The sequence below is a fragment of the Cannabis sativa genome, chromosome X (assembly GCF_029168945.1).
Source record: "Cannabis sativa cultivar Pink pepper isolate KNU-18-1 chromosome X, ASM2916894v1, whole genome shotgun sequence".
In the NCBI taxonomy this organism is placed as follows: Eukaryota; Viridiplantae; Streptophyta; class Magnoliopsida; order Rosales; family Cannabaceae; genus Cannabis; species Cannabis sativa.
Window position 1 is genome coordinate 20,349,685 of NC_083610.1, and position 20,072 is coordinate 20,369,756.

The 20,072-nt window shown below is 31.0% G+C and overlaps 3 protein-coding genes across 7 annotated transcripts; 2 read left to right on the forward strand and 1 right to left on the reverse strand.

Moving 5' to 3' along the window:
- The first annotated feature begins 1,917 nt into the window (after positions 1-1,917).
- LOC115702950 (filament-like plant protein 7) lies at positions 1,918-6,546 on the forward strand. 3 transcript variants are annotated; one of them, XM_030630427.2, is made up of 6 exons: positions 1,918-2,050; positions 2,812-2,905; positions 2,996-3,140; positions 3,243-5,544; positions 5,648-5,705; positions 5,811-6,546. In XM_030630427.2, exons 2-6 carry the CDS (start codon positions 2,825-2,827, stop codon positions 6,312-6,314), a joined length of 3,090 nt encoding a protein of 1,029 aa, XP_030486287.2. In that variant the 5' UTR covers positions 1,918-2,050; positions 2,812-2,824; the 3' UTR covers positions 6,315-6,546. The 3 variants fall into 3 exon arrangements, with proteins under 3 accessions (XP_030486287.2, XP_030486286.2, XP_030486285.2); XM_030630426.2 differs by having other exon boundaries at positions 1,934-2,350; XM_030630425.2 differs by having other exon boundaries at positions 1,934-2,211.
- An 870-nt stretch (positions 6,547-7,416) lies between these two features.
- LOC115702949 (wax ester synthase/diacylglycerol acyltransferase 11) lies at positions 7,417-14,185 on the reverse strand. 3 transcript variants are annotated; one of them, XM_061106991.1, is made up of 6 exons: positions 13,055-14,185; positions 9,374-9,446; positions 8,833-8,873; positions 8,503-8,718; positions 7,852-7,989; positions 7,417-7,748 (listed from the first exon to the last, which is right to left on the reverse strand). In XM_061106991.1, the coding sequence occupies exons 1-6, from the start codon at positions 13,820-13,822 to the stop codon at positions 7,590-7,592; spliced, it is 1,395 nt and encodes a 464-aa protein (XP_060962974.1). In that variant the 5' UTR covers positions 13,823-14,185; the 3' UTR covers positions 7,417-7,589. The 3 variants fall into 3 exon arrangements, with proteins under 3 accessions (XP_060962974.1, XP_030486282.2, XP_030486283.2); XM_030630422.2 differs by having other exon boundaries at positions 8,833-8,900; XM_030630423.2 differs by lacking the exon at positions 7,417-7,748 and having other exon boundaries at positions 7,847-7,966; positions 8,833-8,900.
- A 4,468-nt stretch (positions 14,186-18,653) lies between these two features.
- On the forward strand, positions 18,654-19,393 carry LOC115702948 (small ribosomal subunit protein uS9). The gene has a single exon (XM_030630421.2). The coding sequence runs from the start codon at positions 18,737-18,739 to the stop codon at positions 19,175-19,177; it is 441 nt and encodes a 146-aa protein (XP_030486281.1). The 5' UTR covers positions 18,654-18,736; the 3' UTR covers positions 19,178-19,393.
- Positions 19,394-20,072: the final 679 nt, after the last annotated feature.

The following is a 20,072-nucleotide window of genomic DNA, read 5'->3' on the forward strand; positions in this document are numbered from 1 at the left end:
AATTAAAGTTTTAAAAGGAAATAAATTAACAAGTTAATATCAGGTTACAGGTTATTTTTTATTTATTTTTATTTAATTTCTAAATTAATCACAACCATTTAATAATGATCCAATGGCTAAAAAAAATGTAACCATGATGGTTACAATAAAAATGTAACCATTGAAACCTTCTCCATGCATATATATATATATATATATAAAAACTCAAAATTTAAATTAAGCTAAAGATAAAAATATGCTCTGATACCAACTCTTAAATTATTTAGATATAAAAAATAAAGCTTATATGATATATATAAAAACCAGAATAAACTGTAAACATATCAAAATTGTATATGCAATAAGAGGACTGAAATACCTTCAGCGATTGATTTTTGAGCTTCAATTCTCAATATAAACTCTACACATATCAAAATTGTACATGCAATGAAAGGACTGAAATACCTTCTGCTATTGATTTTTTAGCTTCAATCCTCAGTATAGCTTCGAAATAGGAAATCGTGCTTCCAATCTCTCTTTAAATAGAATTTGTTATTTTTACAGAATGAGTAAAAAGTTCGAAAACTAAGACCTTATATTTATAAGTGAGATACACTATTAGTATCTGTGTTACATTAATTGTCAAAATATTTTGACCATTAATTTGAAAAATCAAATTAGATAATAAATATCTATATATAGAATATCAACTAATTAACTTTATTCAGATTCAATAAATATAAAATATTTATTTATAAAAAAAAATATTCTAATACATCATTCACATTTAATGTATATATCATATTATAAAATAATATAACACTATAATTTATTTTTGTAAAAAAAAAACAACTTACTACAAATAAAGAAAAAAAAATATTGAAAAACAGGGTCTATGACTCTATCTTATCTACCTCTTTGGGGGTTTAATAATTACTAATTAGGAAGAAGAGGCAAGAGAGAAAAAAAGTTGGGAGTGGGTTCTCTTGTGGGCACACAATAAAATAAATGATGTGTCGAATGTACCTTAATGCATACTTATCTCTAGTCATAAATAAAAATTCACTTGTCTACTCTACCTTATACATTTGGGGTGGACCTGTCTATGAAATAAATCATTGAACCTAATTAAACTAATTTAGTTGACACTAATTGAGTTACAAATGACTAATGAACTAACTCTTACATATTAACTTCATCTAAGTCTCAATCATGATAAATAACAATAAATAAACTATACCTAAATTCCCATTATTTATTTGTCAAAGTTGTTTTTAACTAAAGAGCACTTGGTAGTAGTAGTAGTAGGCAGCTTCACTAACTCCTTTAACTAATAAAAGTAAATAAATACAAGGAGGAGGAAACATCATCATTTTCAAGGATCTTTTGTTATATTTTCTTTTTTAAAAATGTTAGAAGGTATTATGAGGTGTAATATAGTTATTGGTTTAATTTAATATTAGATCTCACTTATTTTATTTTAATAAAAATTATAAAAACTGTTAACCAATTATAATGCGTCATCTTATAATGGTGCTGGACATTTTATGTCCTGTAGCAATGCTCATATTTTTTTTTTAGAAATGCTAAAAGATATCAGTGGTGCCTAACACTTTTTTATGTGACAATATCGTTATTAGTCCAACTAAATATTATATCTCATATAATTTAATGTAATAACTTTTAGAAAGTATCGCTAGCCAATCACAATACGACATATCTAAAGGTGCTAGATACCACTAGTAAAAGAGCATTATTATTGGTACTAATGGTACTCGACACTTTTTATAGACAACACCGTTAACAATATAATTATACGAGACTCGATACTTAATTACAATTCTAAATACGAAAAAGAGTCCTATGCACCGGCAGTTCCTTTTAAGAGTTCTCTTTTTTTTTCCTTTGTGGTCCATTAAAAGAAACCATCATCTTCTTCCATGGCGCGTTAATTCCACTCCCCAATCCATATATACCAACAACTAACTCTCGTAGATCATCAAATTGTCTCCAACGTACTCTGTCTCTTGTGTCTATTACTACCTGAGATACTAAACACAGTTCTCCTTTTGTGGGTTCTCCTTTGACTCTCTTTTTCTCCCTTTTTCTTTCTTATTCTTCCTTTTTTTTTCTCTCGTGAATTATTATTATCACTCCTCAGTAAACTGTCGGTGGGTGCAAGCAAGCATCCTATGACAAGTTAACACTCAATGCTTCCTTCCACCAGTTTAGGCTAGTTTTCTTTTCTTTTTGACTTTAATTATCTAAACGTTATGATATGAACACTTTTCTATGCTCCACCTCTGTTTTTAATCAGCACATAAGTTGATTATGTTTGTATTTTCATCTTACACTTTACTTACTTACCCAGGTAACAACTGTAACAATGGCTTTCTGGGTTTTTTTCACATGTTGTGTTTTGATATTTTGCCATGCATGTTCTGGTTCTTCTGTTCCAACAGTCAAAATATTCAGAAAATTATGAAATACCCCAAAACCATGTGTATATGTGTGTGTGTGTTTAAACCAGTCACTTTTGGGTTTAACTGTAATTCTCACTTGCTTACTTCAGTGAACAGTGTTCTTTGATTTAAGAATTTCCTTTTTTGAGATGGGTTTCATCTGAACCTCATTTTATGAATTAACATAATAATTTGTGAATATTGAAGCCTTAGTAGTTAGCATGTCTTAGTCAGATGTTTATCACTGTCAAAACATTGAAAACAAGTTGATATCCCAGCTGAGCTACCAAGGGATCTGTCATTTTTATTTGGTTAAAATTTCTATCCATATGTATTTATTTACAGTCCTGTTTTTTCACTCTAATTACAGAAAAATATATATCATGGATCACAAGTCATGGCTTTGGAGGAAAAAATCATCTGAGAAGACAATTTTGGCAGCTAATAAAGTTGGTAATCCTGAGGTAACTAACAAGAGCTCCTTTTTCTTCTAGTAAGCAATGTTTAGTATTAGAATCTAATGAATGTATCTTACCAAAATATGATTGTATTAGGTGCAAAAGATTCCAACAGAAAAAGGAGTTGGATCTGAAACTGGTAAAACTCTGAATGAGAAGTTAGCTTTAGTCATACTAGATTCTCATGTTGAACATAATCTTGTGGCGAAAAACGCGAAAATAACTCAAGAAACCATGAAAGGTGATTCAAAATTATGCTTTTCTTCAACTATTTAAACTATGTTTGACAACTACATTTGGGTTTTGACATTTAGTGTAATTCAATAAATGGATTTTTGTTTAGGCCAAGAGCAGGTTGAGCCTCTAAAGCAGGAGCCAGATGAAGCTTTGAAGAAGGGAGTGGCTGCTAATGAAAGATTCAGTAATTCAGATGCTGCACATAGAGAATGCAAACGGCAATTAATCTTTGTCGAAGAGGAGATTGAGAAAAAGATACATGACGCGGTGATATTGGCGTCGAGAGAATATGAGAAGGCTCAGAAGAAGTTAGAGGAGAAATTAGCAAAGGCAAGTAAACAGCTCACAGATATAGCTGTTGAGAATTCTAACCTTACCAAGGCTCTTCTTGTGAAAGAAAAAGTTGTTGAAGATTTGAACAGACACAAGTCTCAATCTGATGCAGAGTTTAGTGCATTGATGGCTAGACTAGATTCTACTGAGAAGGAAAATGCTTTTCTGAAATATGAGTTTCACATGGTTGAAAAAGAGCTGCAGATTCGTAACGAAGAAATGGAGTATTATCGCCAGTCTGCTGATGTATTACAGGAGCAAAATTTAGAGTGTGTGAAGAGAATCACAATGTTAGAACAAGAATGCCAAAAACTACGCTCTCCTATGCGAAAGCGTCTTCCTGGTCCTCTCGGTTTGTCTAGGAATATGAAGAGTGAAGTTCAAGTGAATGGAAGAAACCAGACAGAGATGATGAGAAGAAGAAAGCTTAGTCCTACAAAAGATTTGATTGTTAGAGATGCTTCCATAGATAATTCCTCAGAAATTATGAGCAAGGATGTGCATTTCGTGTGTGAAAGATTGCGGTTTGTTGAAGAAGAAAATGAAGCCCTTAAAAAGATTTTAAACATGAAGAGTCCTGAACACAATTTGTCAAGAGCCATACATACAGAAACAGCTTCCAAAGGCCAGAAATCAATGGAGCTGTCAAAATCTAATCCTTTAGCAAAGAAACTTTTTGTGTCCACAGATTTTGACATGAAAAGTGAAAATGGATTCAGATCTTCTGGATCTTGGGCTAGTGCTCTAATTTCTGAATTGGAACAATTCAAAAATGGGAAACTTGGAGATCCACCAAACCGCAAAGCCTTTGAAGGTTCAGACATTAGCTTAATGGATGATTTTGTTGAAATGGAGAAATTGGCAATAGTTTCTGCTGACACACTAACTCATGGGGATCTGGTTCCGGTTGCAGAAGCTCTCTCCCATTGTGCTGAGAGGAACATGGAGCAGCACAAAGATGATGACAAATCCTTTGACTGGCTTCAGGTTGTTCTCAATGCAATGATTGATCAAAAACATGTTTCCAAAAGAAGTCTAGAAGAGCTACTTGATGATATCAAGTTTTCTGTTGGTTATATTAACCGGCCAACTAACCATCAACCAAAGTCTAGGACTCCAACAGAAACTGATCTTTGGAATTCACCAAAAAGATCAACAGTCCTAAATTCTTTGACTGGAGCTCTGAGTGTCGAAACCTCAGCTGAGGTAGGCGGGAACCAGCACATTCAGCGTAATCTGAGTAAATCAATCTGCAAAATCATTAAGCTAATTCAAGACACCAGTCCAGGATCTGTAATTGGGAACTGTTCTCCTGATAAACCTTCAGCTGACTACTACATTCATGTTTTTCAATGGAAATGGTCAGAACTAAATGCTATGCTACAAAGGTTTATCAACACCTGTGATGATCTGCTGAATGGGAATGCCCGTGTTGAAGATTTTGCAGAAGAGGCAGCATCGACTTTAGACTGGATTTTGAATAACTATGTGGCCCCCAAGGAGGCTGCAAGTGCAAGGGACAAAATCAAGAAGCATTTCGGTTTGGATGATACACAAGGTGAAAATGATGAGCAAGTATGTCTACCAAGTGGGGAATCGCAAGGCGTTGGATCTGAAAAACACTCATTGGGTTGGCCCTTGGTTGCTTTTGGAGAAGGACAACAAGCTTTGATCAAAGTGGATAACATTCCTTCGACGTTACAAGAAGAAAACAACAAATTGAGAAATGAACTCGAGAATATTATATCTGTAAAGAATGAGATGGAAGTTATGCTACATTCAGCGAAAGAAAGAAGTGAAGCGTTGATGAAACAGCTCCAAGAATCGCAACAAAGAGTGGGAAGCTTGCAAGCCGAACTGGAGACTATGAAAGAAACGAAAGGGTCAATTGAAGACGAGATTGAAAATGAGAAGTTGATTAGTGAAGACCTTGATACTCAACTCAGTGTTGCCAAAGCTAAACTGAATCAAGTTTACCAAAAGGTCTCATCTTTAGAGGTTGAATTAGAGGACAAACGTAACTGTTGTGAAGAGTTAGAAGCAACATGTCTTGAGCTTCAACTCCAACTTGAAAGGTAACATTCTTGTCACATAGATTAATTATATTTTCATATTACTGCACAAACTTTTAGTTCTAATGTTTTCTGAGAATTACTTATATGAGGATTTTTCTTTCAGTGATGCAACAAAAGAAACTACAGATTTCAAAAACCAAGAGGAAAAACAATCTCAAAATGTAAGTCTACACCAAAAAATGAGACTGCACATGAATCTTGATAACGTTGAATTACTTTACTTCAATTGATTATGTCATATGAAGCTCATGAATGAAAATTCTCAGGATTGGGAGATCACAACAGCTTCAGCAAAGTTGGCAGAGTGCCAAGAAACAATTGTCAACCTGGGAAAACAGCTGAAAGCACTGGCTTCGCCGAGGGAAGCAGCACTCTTAGATAAGGTATTCTCCACCACGAGTGAAACGCCCGTAGCCAACAAAGATAAGAGGTTAAGCAAGCGATCCTCGCTACGTGATAAAATGCTGGCCGAGGATGATGTTAAAGCTGAGGTTGTCAGTTCTCAAAATGTCAAAGAAATGTCAAGCAATGTGGAAACCGATGAAAAGCCATCTCAATCAGATAGCATGAATGCAATCGATTCTCCTAGTGTCCCGGCACATACTACATTAGCATGTCATAGCTCAAGTTGCAAAATCAGTAACAATGCAGCTGGGGCTTTGGCTATTGTGCCAAGCAAGAAGAAGGGAGGTTTTGATTTGCTGCGGAAGCTTCTGCGAAGGAGAAAGAAGGGACAGAGTCACAAATCTCGGTTTCCAGCAAAAGTTTGACTAACAGATTAGAACAAAAAAATAAAAATTAAAGAAAGAAGAGTTACATTGCCATGGAGGCAATGAGAAAAGGAAGCTCATTTGAGTTGTTCTTGATTAACTGTGGTGTCTCATTTTAGAGACAGAAAGAGAGAGAGAGTGTGTGTGCTATGATTCTGTAAACATGGGTGGTGATGTGTATATGTATATTTGTTGTTTTGAAAAGAAAAGAAATTGAGTTGAGAACCAGAAATGCGTAGCAAAAGATTAGTTAAAATAAGATTAAAAGCTCAATACATTAAAATGAAAGAAGCCATAACTATTATTGATAAACTTCTACTATTGCAATAATTTAAAAATGCCTCTAGATACTTATTAAAGTGTGGTTAACATCTCACTTTTAAGCAGTAGGGAGGCTTGATGGGCACTCCTGTTAGAAAATTTTGGAAAGTGTCTTATATGTTACGAGGGATATTTATTTGCAATAAATAGAAAACGCAACAAGAATACATACAAAAGGAATTATGTGAGAAATTAAATCCAACGTAGGACTTCCCTAACAATCTTAGTCTTCACTAATTAAATAATAAAGTAGAAGAAGCAACCTCTCATACAAGCTCCAAAATGTGAGCCAAAACCAGCACAAGAACAAAGTCTAAAAGGGAGCATAAATTTGTGAGAAAAATGTGTTCGACCGTGAAATTTAGTTGGTTATAGGAAAAAAAAAATTATTTTTTGGTTCTTATTTAGAAAATATATAGTATTTTTCAAAATTAATAAAAAAAAATATGTATTTTGAAAAGGAAAAAAAAATTGAACTCCTAAATTAGGTGGGTTCTAGGCACAGACTTAACTTGCTTATGTTAAGGATCGAACTTGAGTACAAACAAGTAACGTTTTCATAGAGTAAATAAGAAAAGATATAAGTAATTATCAAATCAACTGTAAATTTGTGATCATACAACACCATATCTTAAAACTTAGAATTAATGAAGCTAATAATAAGAAGATAAAACATTAGTACTAAACTTCCTTTGTGAAAGTTTCAACAATACAAATTCTGATATCATTTTTAACAAAAAGAAATATCTCATAAGGTAAGATGTTATATAGCTATTGATTCAATTTAATATCAGGTTTCTTCTGTATATTTTAGTTTAACAAGTGATATACAAAACGGTTAGAAGCGCCAATTATGTTGAAGTTGAACACTTTAAAGTAGCTGATAGTAATATTTAAAAGAGTCCTAATTATTACCGATACATATATATCAGTGTATGTGTGTATGTCAGATTGTCAGATACTTTTGATAATGGCCGAGGCTGCCTCCTTCATTTCAAGCAAAGAGTCTTCAAAGCACTTAGCAAGGAATTCAGGGTCTGGGATTATATCTTTAGCCACCAAAATTTGCATATCAGCTCTTCCAGCATAACTCAACATGTGCATAGTCAGTGCCTACATGTTTTTTTTCTTCCAATTATTAATTTAATCTAAAATTTAATGAGAATTAACAACATAGAAAATTAAATGAGAGCATAGGAAAGAGATGTATAAGTACATGAGGTAGACTGGATGAGTTCACTCTCATGTAAGTTATAGGGTTATCTCCCATTGCAATAGCCTCTTGTGGCCCAACCACATTGGATATGGTAAAACTAGTATTGCAAATGATCCTGTAGTTAAGGAAACCAGCAACCTAGAAAATTAAAAATAAATAAATAAATAAATAAAATAAAATAAATAAATACATTATCATTATTTTTTGGCTAATTAGGATTTTTGGCCCCTGAACTTTAACATGTACCAAATCATGCTTTTTAAACTTTTTTGACCGTCAAAAATTCTCCCTGAACTATTGAGATGGTTAGATTTAAGAACTTTTGTTTAATTTCATTTTATTTTACTATTTAGTAATTGTTTATGTACTAAACCATACTCCTCAGACTTTAATATCTAACAAATCATGCCTCTCGAACTTTTACATATACTAAATTATGTCCCTTGAACTTTCATCTATATTAGACTTTTTTTACTAAAATTAGACAAAAGTCTTTAAATCCAATAATCTCAATAGTTCAGGGAACATTTTTAACGACGTTAAAAGATCAGGGACATGATTTGATACTTGTCAAAGTTCAGGAATAAAAATCTTAATTAGCTTTTTAATGCTTTTTGCAGTAGAAAATGGAATGAAAAGATTGGTACTTACATTTGATCCTAAGTATCCCATCACAAAATCAGCAACTTTATAAGAAAAATGAGCCTCGAGAGATTGTTTCTTCCGATCTAGCATCACCTTGGCCCTTCTAACATATAGTAAAGGATCAGTACCAGTAGTTTTATGGTACTTGATGGGTATCATAAGGAACCCAAATTTATTTCCCCATTGAGACTCTGAATTTTTTTCCATCAATTGTGAGAGCTCCTGATCCCCCAAACAAATGTATTACAAATAATTTAAGATAGATATTTCACTATGAAAATAGCAATATAGTGAGAAACATATAGAAAATTATTTATACTATATTTATTAACGTACCTGGGGTCCAGACTGTTTTCTCAAATTTACCATGGCTAGACCTGTAAGTTGAATACCCTCTTGCACAGCTAAGATGAAATGAAATTACAAAATAAAAAATCTTAAAAGTTTTGGTACAGAAAAATTAAATAGAATTTTACATATAAATTGATAAGTATCTTTTTTTTTTCATGAGTTGTAGACTTTGCACATTTTGTCTCCGCCAGTGAAAAGCAAACATTTTTATTTTTATTTTTGAAACTAAGCAAAGTTATAAAAAAATTATTTAAATAAATAAAATATTAAAAACTTTTAATTAGTAAAAATCATTAATTAGTAAAAAATGAGTGGAGATTCATTTTTTAAAAAGGGTAAAATATAGCATTATAATATTTTTATAGTCCTCAATTAAAAATGTTAGCATAAGGGGCATGTAATCTTATTTATAACTATATTACATATGAAGTTTAAACTTTATTTTTAAGTAACACAAATTGAAATTAAAAAAAAAAATGATATATTGGGATAATTAACATCAACTTCAGAAATTGACAATGCTTACCATTAGGTGTTCGATGATCGAGATATCTTGATAGTCCACTTGATATCACCCCAAAGAGAACATCATTTATGGTCTGAATAATAATATCTTAGCTCACCAGCTCCATAATAAATATATTTTAAAAAAATAAAAAATAAAACTCTGAATATATATATATTGTTTAAAGAAGCTGTAAATTATGAAGGTTTTGGTAAGTTGAAAATACTGAAGTTGAAAATAAATATTTTTAATTATTATCATAATAAAATGACTTGCTTACGTTTGACATTTGATTGCAAACAAACTCAACATATTGCGGTATCAAAATGTTATGTAGAGACCATTTCCAAAAAAAAAAAAAAAAGTTATGTAGAGAAAGATACAAAAATATATGTATTATTTCTTCATTCATTACTATGAAAAATAATCATAATACATATTATTATGAAAAATAAAGTGTTCCCTTAACTTGCAAAAATTATAATCAAAATGTACTTCAAAATATATTATTGGTAAGTGATTAAAAATATTGAATATTCTATACACATATTATCCATAGTTATTAGACTATACAAGTTAACAATTTTTAATGGGAGTTTTACAAAAATATTAAAGTTTTGGTAAAAGTTTATAATTTTGTTATACGGAATTTTTTTATAAAAATAACCGTAAAATAATAAAACAGAACAATTAAAACAACAGGAATAATTAAAAAATTATCGTGGAACAACAGTGAAAACTTAACACAGTGTATAGTATAAAACTTACATGTATTTTTTAAAAAAATTCTACCCCACAATAAAAACTTAAAAAATTAAAAATTTTAGTATGCCATGTAAAAACTCTTTCTTAATATCACGTATTTAATTAAAATATATAGAATTTCCATATTAGATTATATTCATAACTATATTACATTTTGGATGGTTTTTTTTTTTTTGAATGGAACATTTTGTATGGTTAGTGTTATGCAATATATTAAATATATCCTATTTTCTTATAAAAAATTGAATATGCTTTCTTTTAAGAAAGAATTAAATATGTGTTCGAATTCAATTCCTATTTTTAAAAATAAATATAATGACACCAAAAATAAGACTATGCTATTTTGTTCTTTCAGATCAATTGTTAAAGATGGTTAAGTGTTATATTGTTATTGGTATAATAAAATATTAAGTCTCATATAATGAGCATTGTTATTGGGCATCAGTAATGTCTAGCACATTTAGGCATGTTGTCTTGCGATTGACTAGCGATACTCTTTAAAAGTTATTTGCTAGACACCATTAGTGTCTTTTAGTATTTCTCCCATATAATTTAATATAATAACTATTAAAGAATATCGCTAACTAATCGCAAGTAGATACATCTAAAAAATACTAAGCAACTGATGCTTAATAAAAATATTTCACTATTTATGTGGTGCTCCATAATTTGGAATGTCATTTATATTGTGATATAAGATATTTTAGCAAAATAAATAAATAAATTGGAAAAAAAATGGGCTTTTAAATGAAATGCTTTCAATAAAGGGAGGCATTTGATTGGATGCAAATGCAATTGTCCCACCTCAATTTTTTTAAATATTTATTTAGATAAATATAATCTCTTTTATAGTTATTTCTTACATTTAAGTTATAAAGTAGTTCTATAATGTATACCTTAAAATAAGTGATGCAATTTTATTTGAGAAATAAAATTTAATTTAATTTTTTTATAGTATATTATAGTTATTTAAGATATTCTGTAAAATTTTAAAAAAATCAGAATAATTTTACAATATAAAAAATAATGTTCAAATAGTTTTTTTACACGCGTATATAATAAAAAAAATCATACGTGCAATATAGATATTTTAAACCCTATTTTTAGCATGATAAATTTTTTTAAATTTTACAAAATGTCTTAAATAATTATAATATACACGATCATAAAAAAATAATTTTCCTAAATTATAGTGACTTTTGGTAATACTTTTGTTTTCTAAATTTTTTATTACAAAATAAAAGTAAAATTTTTATTTTTAAAAAATAAAAATAGTAACGACTTTTGTTTTTTAATTTTTAAAACAGAAAATAAAAGTGTGTTTTGTAAAGTTTATTTTTATTTTTATTTTTTGATTTTTATTTAAGTCTGGTCTAAGTACAAAGTTAGATTCGGGTTCGGGTCAGAGACCGAGTTCAGTACCAGGACCGTAGGGAGATTTGGGTTTGGGTCTAGTCGGAGTCCAAAATATTAATTAAGAAAAAAAAAATTATTTAGAAAAATATTGAAAGTGATTTTTTTTATTTTTAAAATTTTGATTCTTAGTTAAAAAATTAAAAAATGAAAACAATTTTATAAAACATATCTTTTAAAAACATTTTCATTTTTTTAATTTTAAAAATAAAAAACTCATTAAAAAAAATATTACCAAACACTATTTACATTTATCAATTTATTTATCATTTTTATTTATGTCACTTACCTTAAAATTTACATAAATAGACAATAACATTTGACCGCAGGTGGACAACAAACTTTCTGAGCTTCAAACTCATGAATTGGCAGAAACATCAGTCAGAGACTCACACCTACCCATGATTCTATACGTCTTTTCTTTTTTAATATATGTAATATGATTATGAACGCCATTTAAAGTAAATATATAAATTCAATAAATAATTAAATTTAATTTTTAATATTAACATGTTATTTTTTATTAGTATATATAAAAAAATAAAAATTAAATGATCAAATAATTATTAGGTAAAAATTTTAAAATTATAACTTATATATTATTACCATTAATATTTAAATTTAAATTTTTATTTATAAGTGAAAATTAAACACACATAAATTAATTATATTTTTACAATTTTTATTTTTGAGAATTGTTATTGAGTATTATTAGTACCTAGAGATGGAAATTGGTCGGTTAATGTACGGGGAATGCAATCCCCACCCCCATCCCTGTTACCTATTTATACCCCCATCCCCACCCCATCCCCGTCTAATAACCAACGGATTCGGGGTAGGGGAATACCCATCGGTTATGAGGAACCCATCGGGTATCCATTAAGATAAAATGAAAAAACAAATTAATTTAAAATAAGTTAAACTAATATTCTCACAAATATTTATTATGGATTCATAATTCATAGAAGATAAAAAATAAACCTACTTAAAAAAAGCATAACCTAATAGAAAATAAAAACTAAATATGTGTCAAAGTTTGAAAAAGAAAACAAAAAAAAATATATATATATATATATATCTATATCGGGGTCGGATATGGTGCAGATAGTATTATCCCCGCCCTCGCCCCATCCCCGCTTCGAGTATTGAAATTGTCCCCCACCACCGCCCCATTAACCACTAAGATGGGGAATCCCCACCCTATTAGGGGCGGGTCCCCGCGGTTACCCATCCCCACGGTATAAATTTCCATCTCGTACCTAACACCGTAGCGCTTTACAATTAGTTTACAATACTAATTAAAATTTATTTTCTTAAATTATAGGAAAGCTGATATTTAATTACACCAATACCAATATCATAAAGATGATCAATGCTAACTTTTTTACCAATTCTCTTTCTTATATAATGCTTATTTTTTTAATTCAAACAGTAATGATAAAAATCAAAGTGCTTTGCCAATAATAGTAATAATAATAATAAAAAAAATAATAAATGAAAAAACCAAAAGTGAGAAGGACTTACAGCATCATGGATGGCTTTCTTAACGATCTTCATATCATCCAAACGAAACCTAGCAGTAGCCAGCTTACGTGGCCAAAGCTCAACCCCATCGCCGCCGCTTATCACCGTTTTACGGTCAGAAACCCACATCAGCTTCATCACAAACTCCACCACAAACACAAAGCTAAACCAAATCACACCAATCAATCTCACAATCCCATACCAATAATATTCCCACCAATTATCCTTTCTTTTCTTTTTCTTACTAACAACCATACCCATGCTCGCCGCCTCCTCCGGTTTCCCGACTTTCCGGCAACCGGCCACCAGCATCGACATCAACGAAATACCGTCCCCGAGCGCGTGGTGAATTCGGAACACGGCGCACTTGTGAGCCACCAGCAAATGAATCTCCCAAAGCGGTTTTTCCGGGCTTAGAATCGACCCGGTTGACATTTCCGCCAGGTACTCGTTAACAGCAGCTTCATCGCCGTTGCCGGCGGAGGAATCTGATGAGTTCACGGGAGAATCGATAACGATGAGGTGGCGATCGAGGTCAACGTCGGTCCTCCGCCACCGCTCGCGTCCGTACCGGTCAACGACCATGAGGCTGCAGAATCTAGGGTGTTTTAGTAAGAAAGAGTCTCGGATCTGGGACTTGACGGCTTCAATGTCGAACGGGTTTTTTACTCCGATGATGCAATGGATTATTTGGTTCATTTCTTGTCGGAGAAATAGTCTTCCCGCCGGAGTTAGAGGCTCGTCGGGGTCGGTTGCCGGCGAAGCCATGAGAGAGAGAGAAAATAAAGGCGTGCGAGTCACGTGATTGGGTATGTATAAGACTAAGATGGTTGTTATTGGGAGAAGAATATATAGATTTGAATAGTGGCAAATAGAAATACGTAATTAATGTTTGAATTATTTGATTAGTTGGTGATGAAAATGAGAGAGTAATCACAATCAGCCGTTTTAGAGATTGGATCATATTTGGGGAATTATAGATTTAGCCAACAATTTGTTTATGGTTCTCCATTTTGTGTCCATCGCTTTCTAAAAGATTAGAAGTTTTTAGCATCCTCTTATCTAGTTCAGGCTAAATATCGAGTTCTACATATAACGATAAAAGAAATATTAAAAAGTATCGGTGGTGTTTATTATTCTCTTATGTATCAATATTACTATTAGTTTAACTAAGTATCGAGTCTCATATATTTTAATGTAATAACTATTAGGGAGTATCGTTAGTTAATCGCTAAGCAACGTGTCTAGAGATACTAGCTAGATATTATTAGTGCCCAATAACAATGCTCTAACAATAACAATGTTAGACATTTCTGTAATGTCAAATGGTCAACAATAGGTAACTTAGCTTGAGGAAATGTTGGTTTGAAATTGACAGGCCGTAGTACTAGTAGTAGTTGGTAGTATACTAGGTATACCATAACTACATTACCAACCACAGAGTACGGTAGCATTTTTACTTACATAAATCATAACGAATTTGTAAGGTACGAGAAAGAATTAGAAAAAATTTGGGTTTTTGTGTTTAATGGAATTCAGCCAGCTTAAAACTTAAAAGTAGCCGTGATTTAGAATTTGGTAAAAATATTGTAGTGATTGGAATCACCCTGAAGAACAAGATCTCAGTAACAAAACAACAATTCAAGAGTAGACATAGAAATATAATCAAATAGTTTGTGATCTAAATTGTAAAAGGGTCGGGTCGGGTCTAATCTTAAAATTTGGGTTCTAATAAAAAGAAATGCAATTGAAAACTAATAATACTTTACAATATTATTGTGTTAAGTATCAATATATTCAAACTAATTTATTAAAGTTGTTGTTTATCCTAATACAACTTAAAGCTAACATCAATTTTCTACTTAAAAAGGACTATCTTTGGAACACTCTTTGAAGCAAATTTATCAATTAATTTTTCATATTTTATAATCTCTAATTAATTTTTATTGCGATTAATACTAATCCATTAAGCTTTTCTTATAACATGGTAAACCACAAATAGGACTTCAACAACTCTAATTTTGAAAGGAAAATTTCATTAACCATGCTTAAAAAAATACTCCATATCAAAATTTACCCTTAAGTAATTTATACAAAATAGTTACTTTGATTACATTTTCTTCCCCTTTTATCCTTGTTTAATAAACAAAAAGTTAAAATCTAGAAAAAAAAAAAAAAAAAAAAAGTTCACTCTCTCTCTCTCTCTCTCTCTCTCTCTCTCTCTCTCTCTCTCTCTCTCTCTCTCTCTCTCTCTCTCTCTCTCTCTCTCTCTCTCTCTCTCTCTCTCTCTCTCTCTCTCTCTCTCTCTCTCTCTCTCTCATTTTCCTATCTTTGAATCTCTATCTCTCTCAATCAAGTCAAGAGCAAAAATAGAAATATACAAGTATTAACAAGACCCTAGCAGGATGGACAGCTTGCAATCTGCAAAAGACTAGACAACTTACAGCCTACAAAAGGCTAAACAACTTAATGTCAGACAGCTCCCTGACCACCAAGTCTTAAGGTTTCAATGAAGAATAACACAACCTGAAAGTAAGAGTTTAAAAGACCCTGGCCGGCCAGAAGGGGAGTAAAGACAAGTCGGGCAGCTTCCAAACAAGGCTAGCTAGCCAACTCGCAACTTACATCCTGACAGCCTATATGGGTTGTGGTGTTTTCATAGGACTTCTAGAAAACTTCTAAGCATTCCTACAACTTCTTAACTGTTCACACCACCCACAAAAAAAGAAAGGGAAAAAATAGAAAAATACAAAAAAGGAAAAAAAATTACAAAAATACTTTGGGCCGGCCCATTAAATATTTATACAGTCCACATACAAATATTTACAAAAATACCACATGCAACAGCCTTGTACGGAAGCGAACCATGAAGATGAAAATACGCGCTCGTTTCAAAACCGCAAAACAACCAAAATGAAACCAAAACGAGAAAAATACAACTATTAATTCTGGCAAAATCAACTGGAAAAGACCTATGATAATCTGGCGAAAATGACGAAAAAAAAATCGAAAAAAAGAAAGCGAAATTACACATTTGTTTTACGTTTTATTCGATCAAAACAACTCCACAATATCGAAATCCGGATTCATGAAATGTAGATACGTAACAAACGAATCTCGGGCTCCCACCAAATTCAAAACAATGTATGATGTGAAATTTTTTAAAAAAACCTCATGAATAATATATCTACGTTATATACAGTTACATTTTGATTGATTACTGATTTTCAATATAAATATATTTTTTGAAAAATAAAATAAGAAGAGTAAAATCGAATTAAGGTACAACCAATTATGTATAAGTCTGTTTATTTTTTGTTTTGGTTGCCTTATAGTTGCATTATCGTTTTATGATAGTTTATATATTATGCAAGAATTTAATTTGATGGGGACTAAGAAATAGTAGTTATACATAGTAAGTTTTGTGCAAATAGTTGCATATTAATTTTATAGTGAAATAACATATGCAAGTAAACGAAAACTATAATAAAACTACAAAACAATATTTGTTTGCAAGTACGAAATAGTTGCCTTATAGTTGCATTATCGTTTTATGATAGTTTATATATTATGCAAGAATTTAATTTGATGGGGGTAAGAAATAGTAGTTATACGTAGTAAGTTTTGTGCAAATAGTTGCATATTAATTTTATAGTGAAATAACATATCAAGTAGCAGCTATAATAAAGCTAAGCAGTATATCTGAAACTAAAATACGGGAAAAACTCTTTGAACATCAACATCCATGATAAATCTCATTGTTACCCATTGATGATATAAAAATGGACGAGGAAACAACTAGATAAAAAACATATTAAAAAAAATACATACGAAGGTGTAAAATTTCAAATACGGGAGAAAACCAAAAAAAAAAAACGAAAACAAACCTCGGTTCGAACATCGGCGCCAACATTAGCTTTTTTCCCGAAACGTTGACAATGAAATCTACGCATTATTTGTTAAGCAAACATACATAAGAAGCACGATGATTTCTAAGATTGTGCTAAAACCGATGAAAATATTTTTCATTTCTCGGAACACTTTCCTTGACTTCGACTTATTCTTTATTATTTGATTTTGTCTTCGGGTATTAGCTTTTGTTGTCTATACTCTTTACGGCTTTATTCTCTACACGGTCGCTCCATATGTTATCAAGATTAGTTTCTTCGTAAGAATATATAAGAAACTAGCTTTACTGATTAAAAATTAAAAATAAAAAGAAAGAAGAATTGTTATGGAAAAAAATTAAAAATTAAAAACTGAAATAAATTTAAAAATTAAAAATTAAAAACTGAAATAAAATTAAAAATAAAAAGAAAAGAAGAAAAAATGAGAGTGAAATGATGGATTGATTGATAGAAGTCAATCCTAGACCCCTGACGTGTAAGCAACAATATATAAGAAACTAGCTTTACAATTAAAAATTAAAAATAAAAAGAAAAGAAGAATTGTTATGGAAAAAAAGTAAAAATTAACAACTGAAATAAATTTAAAAATTAAAAATTAAAAAAGCTGAAATAAAATTAAAAATAAAAAGAAAAGAAGAAAAAAAGAGAGTGAAATGATGGATTGATTGATAGAAGTCAATCATAGACCCCTTACGTGTAAGCAACAAGTGTGATGCATGAAAATGTGTGTGCAAAGTGGTAAAAGTGTAATAAAATAAACTTGATGAGTAAAAAAGTAACAATAACCGTGTGAGGCTATTTCAATAATAAAGAATGCATTTTGTATTTATGGTGTAAAAATTTCAAAAAGAAATTGTTCACCTATTTTCTAAGAATATTTGGTTATCTTTTTTATATTTCAAATCATAAGTTGTAAAAAAAAATTTATGGTTTAGGTTACTTTAATGGTTTCTCCGATAGTTTCTATGTGAGTTGCTATGTGGATTTTAGTTGCTTCGTTAGTTGCTATGGAGTTTCTATGTAAAATTCTATAAAAATACTACAAAAAAATTGAAGTGTAAAATAAACTTCTTTTTATTATTACATATATATTTAAATATTAATTTATATTACTTAATATAACAAATGCACTCATTTAACAATCGTAAGTGTATGTATAAAATATATTTATTATTATAACAAAAAAAAAACTATTATGCTTAGAGATTCTACTTTAATTTTTTTATTATTTATCCTAGGATGCAAACAATCTTATTTGTTATTGAAATAATTACATATAATATTATTTTTAAAAATATTTACTCAAAAGATATTTTTTTTATATTTTTACGATATTTTATAAAAATTACACAAAAACAACAATAATATTATATAAAATTAACAAAAAAAATAATATCTAAACAACGTCAAAGAAATAAAAAAAAATAATATAAAAATAACAAATTAATAAGAGTACAACATACAAATATGTCAAAATACTTTATTTTCTGTAAATAAAATAATAAAAATAGCAAAAATATATTTAAAATTCCGTATATTTTTGTAATTTGTTTTTTGTTGTGTATTTGTGGAAAAATCCCTTTGTCATTTTCGCAAAACTGCGCTTGAGCCCATGAGCGGCTGAAGCTCTCTAGGCCCAGATACTGGCCCATTAAATGGAATTATTTGAATCCAAAACCCTAATATAAATACTCTCTGTGTCCTTTCCTCACGCTCAAAATTAGGGTTTTCCAGTAGAGCTTAGGCGCCTCAAGATCTTCTTCCAACCCTAAAGATGGCAACCACTCCTCCGATCGAGTCCGTGCAGTGTTTCGGCCGCAAGAAGACCGCCGTTGCAGTCACCTACTGCAAGCGGGGCCGTGGTCTAATCAAGATCAATGGATGCCCAATCGAACTGGTTGAGCCAGAGATCCTTAAATTCAAGGCCATCGAGCCCATCCTCCTCTTGGGCCGACACCGTTTCGCCGGAGTCGACATGCGTATTCGCGTCAAGGGAGGTGGTCACACTTCTCAGATCTACGCCATTAGGCAGAGCATAGCCAAAGCCCTAGTTGCTTACTACCAGAAGTACGTGGACGAGCAGAGCAAGAAGGAGATCAAGGATATCCTAGGTAGGTACGACAGGACCCTTCTCGTTGCTGATCCCAGACGCTGCGAGCCCAAGAAGTTCGGTGGTCGTGGAGCTCGTGCCAGGTTCCAGAAGTCTTACCGTTGATTTTCGCCAACCCAGAATGCGAAGATGGAAGAGGTCTTTTTTTTTTTTTACTTCTTTTTGTTTGGTAATATTTATGTTTTTGGGATTTGTTGGTTTCAGTAGTGTTAAGAAATTGTTATGACTGTTTTTATCACATTTGCCCTGAATTTTGAGTATGGAGACTCTATAATCTTGATCAATGGAATATTACTATCTTTAATTATGTTGCTCTGAAAAGAATGAGATTGTTACTGTGTTCGTTTTCTACTGTTAGAACTTAGAAGTAGTACCCCAGTGACTAGTGAGTGTCAATTTGTGATAAGACTATATAGAAACTACTTTCTTTTTTAGTGCTATTAACCAAATGTCTTTCGATGATTTGTGATGAACTACTTTGTTTTTTGATTCATTTCATTGGAATTTCTATCTCTAGCTCTGCAATAATGTTAGGTTTGCATATATTTTTGGGGCTTTTTCATTTTTACATTTCAAAACAGTTTTTTTTACATTTTTACAAAATTCTATATAGAAACTCTTATTGCAACTAGCATTTCAACCTAAATTGCAACAAAAAAATCGTATAGAAATCCCTATTGCAACTAGCGCTGCAATCACTTAAGAAATTCAAACTTTAATTTTAAAAAAAATTAAAAAAACAGTATATGGGGTAATTCTCTTATATTTTTCTGCTTTGTTGGTTATTCTTTGGGTATGTTGTGTCTCTTGTTTTTGATAATTATCTTACATGATTATGTTTATATCGGTTTGCTTATGATCCAATCAGTTATAATAATGTCTTTTCTAGTTTTGTAATTTTACTTTTGGTACTTTGTTGGCGTTTCAGCCTTATCATGAAGTTATCTTTCTACAGCATGTAAAGTAATTTTCTCATCTAAATTTCTATGGTCCAATTTTG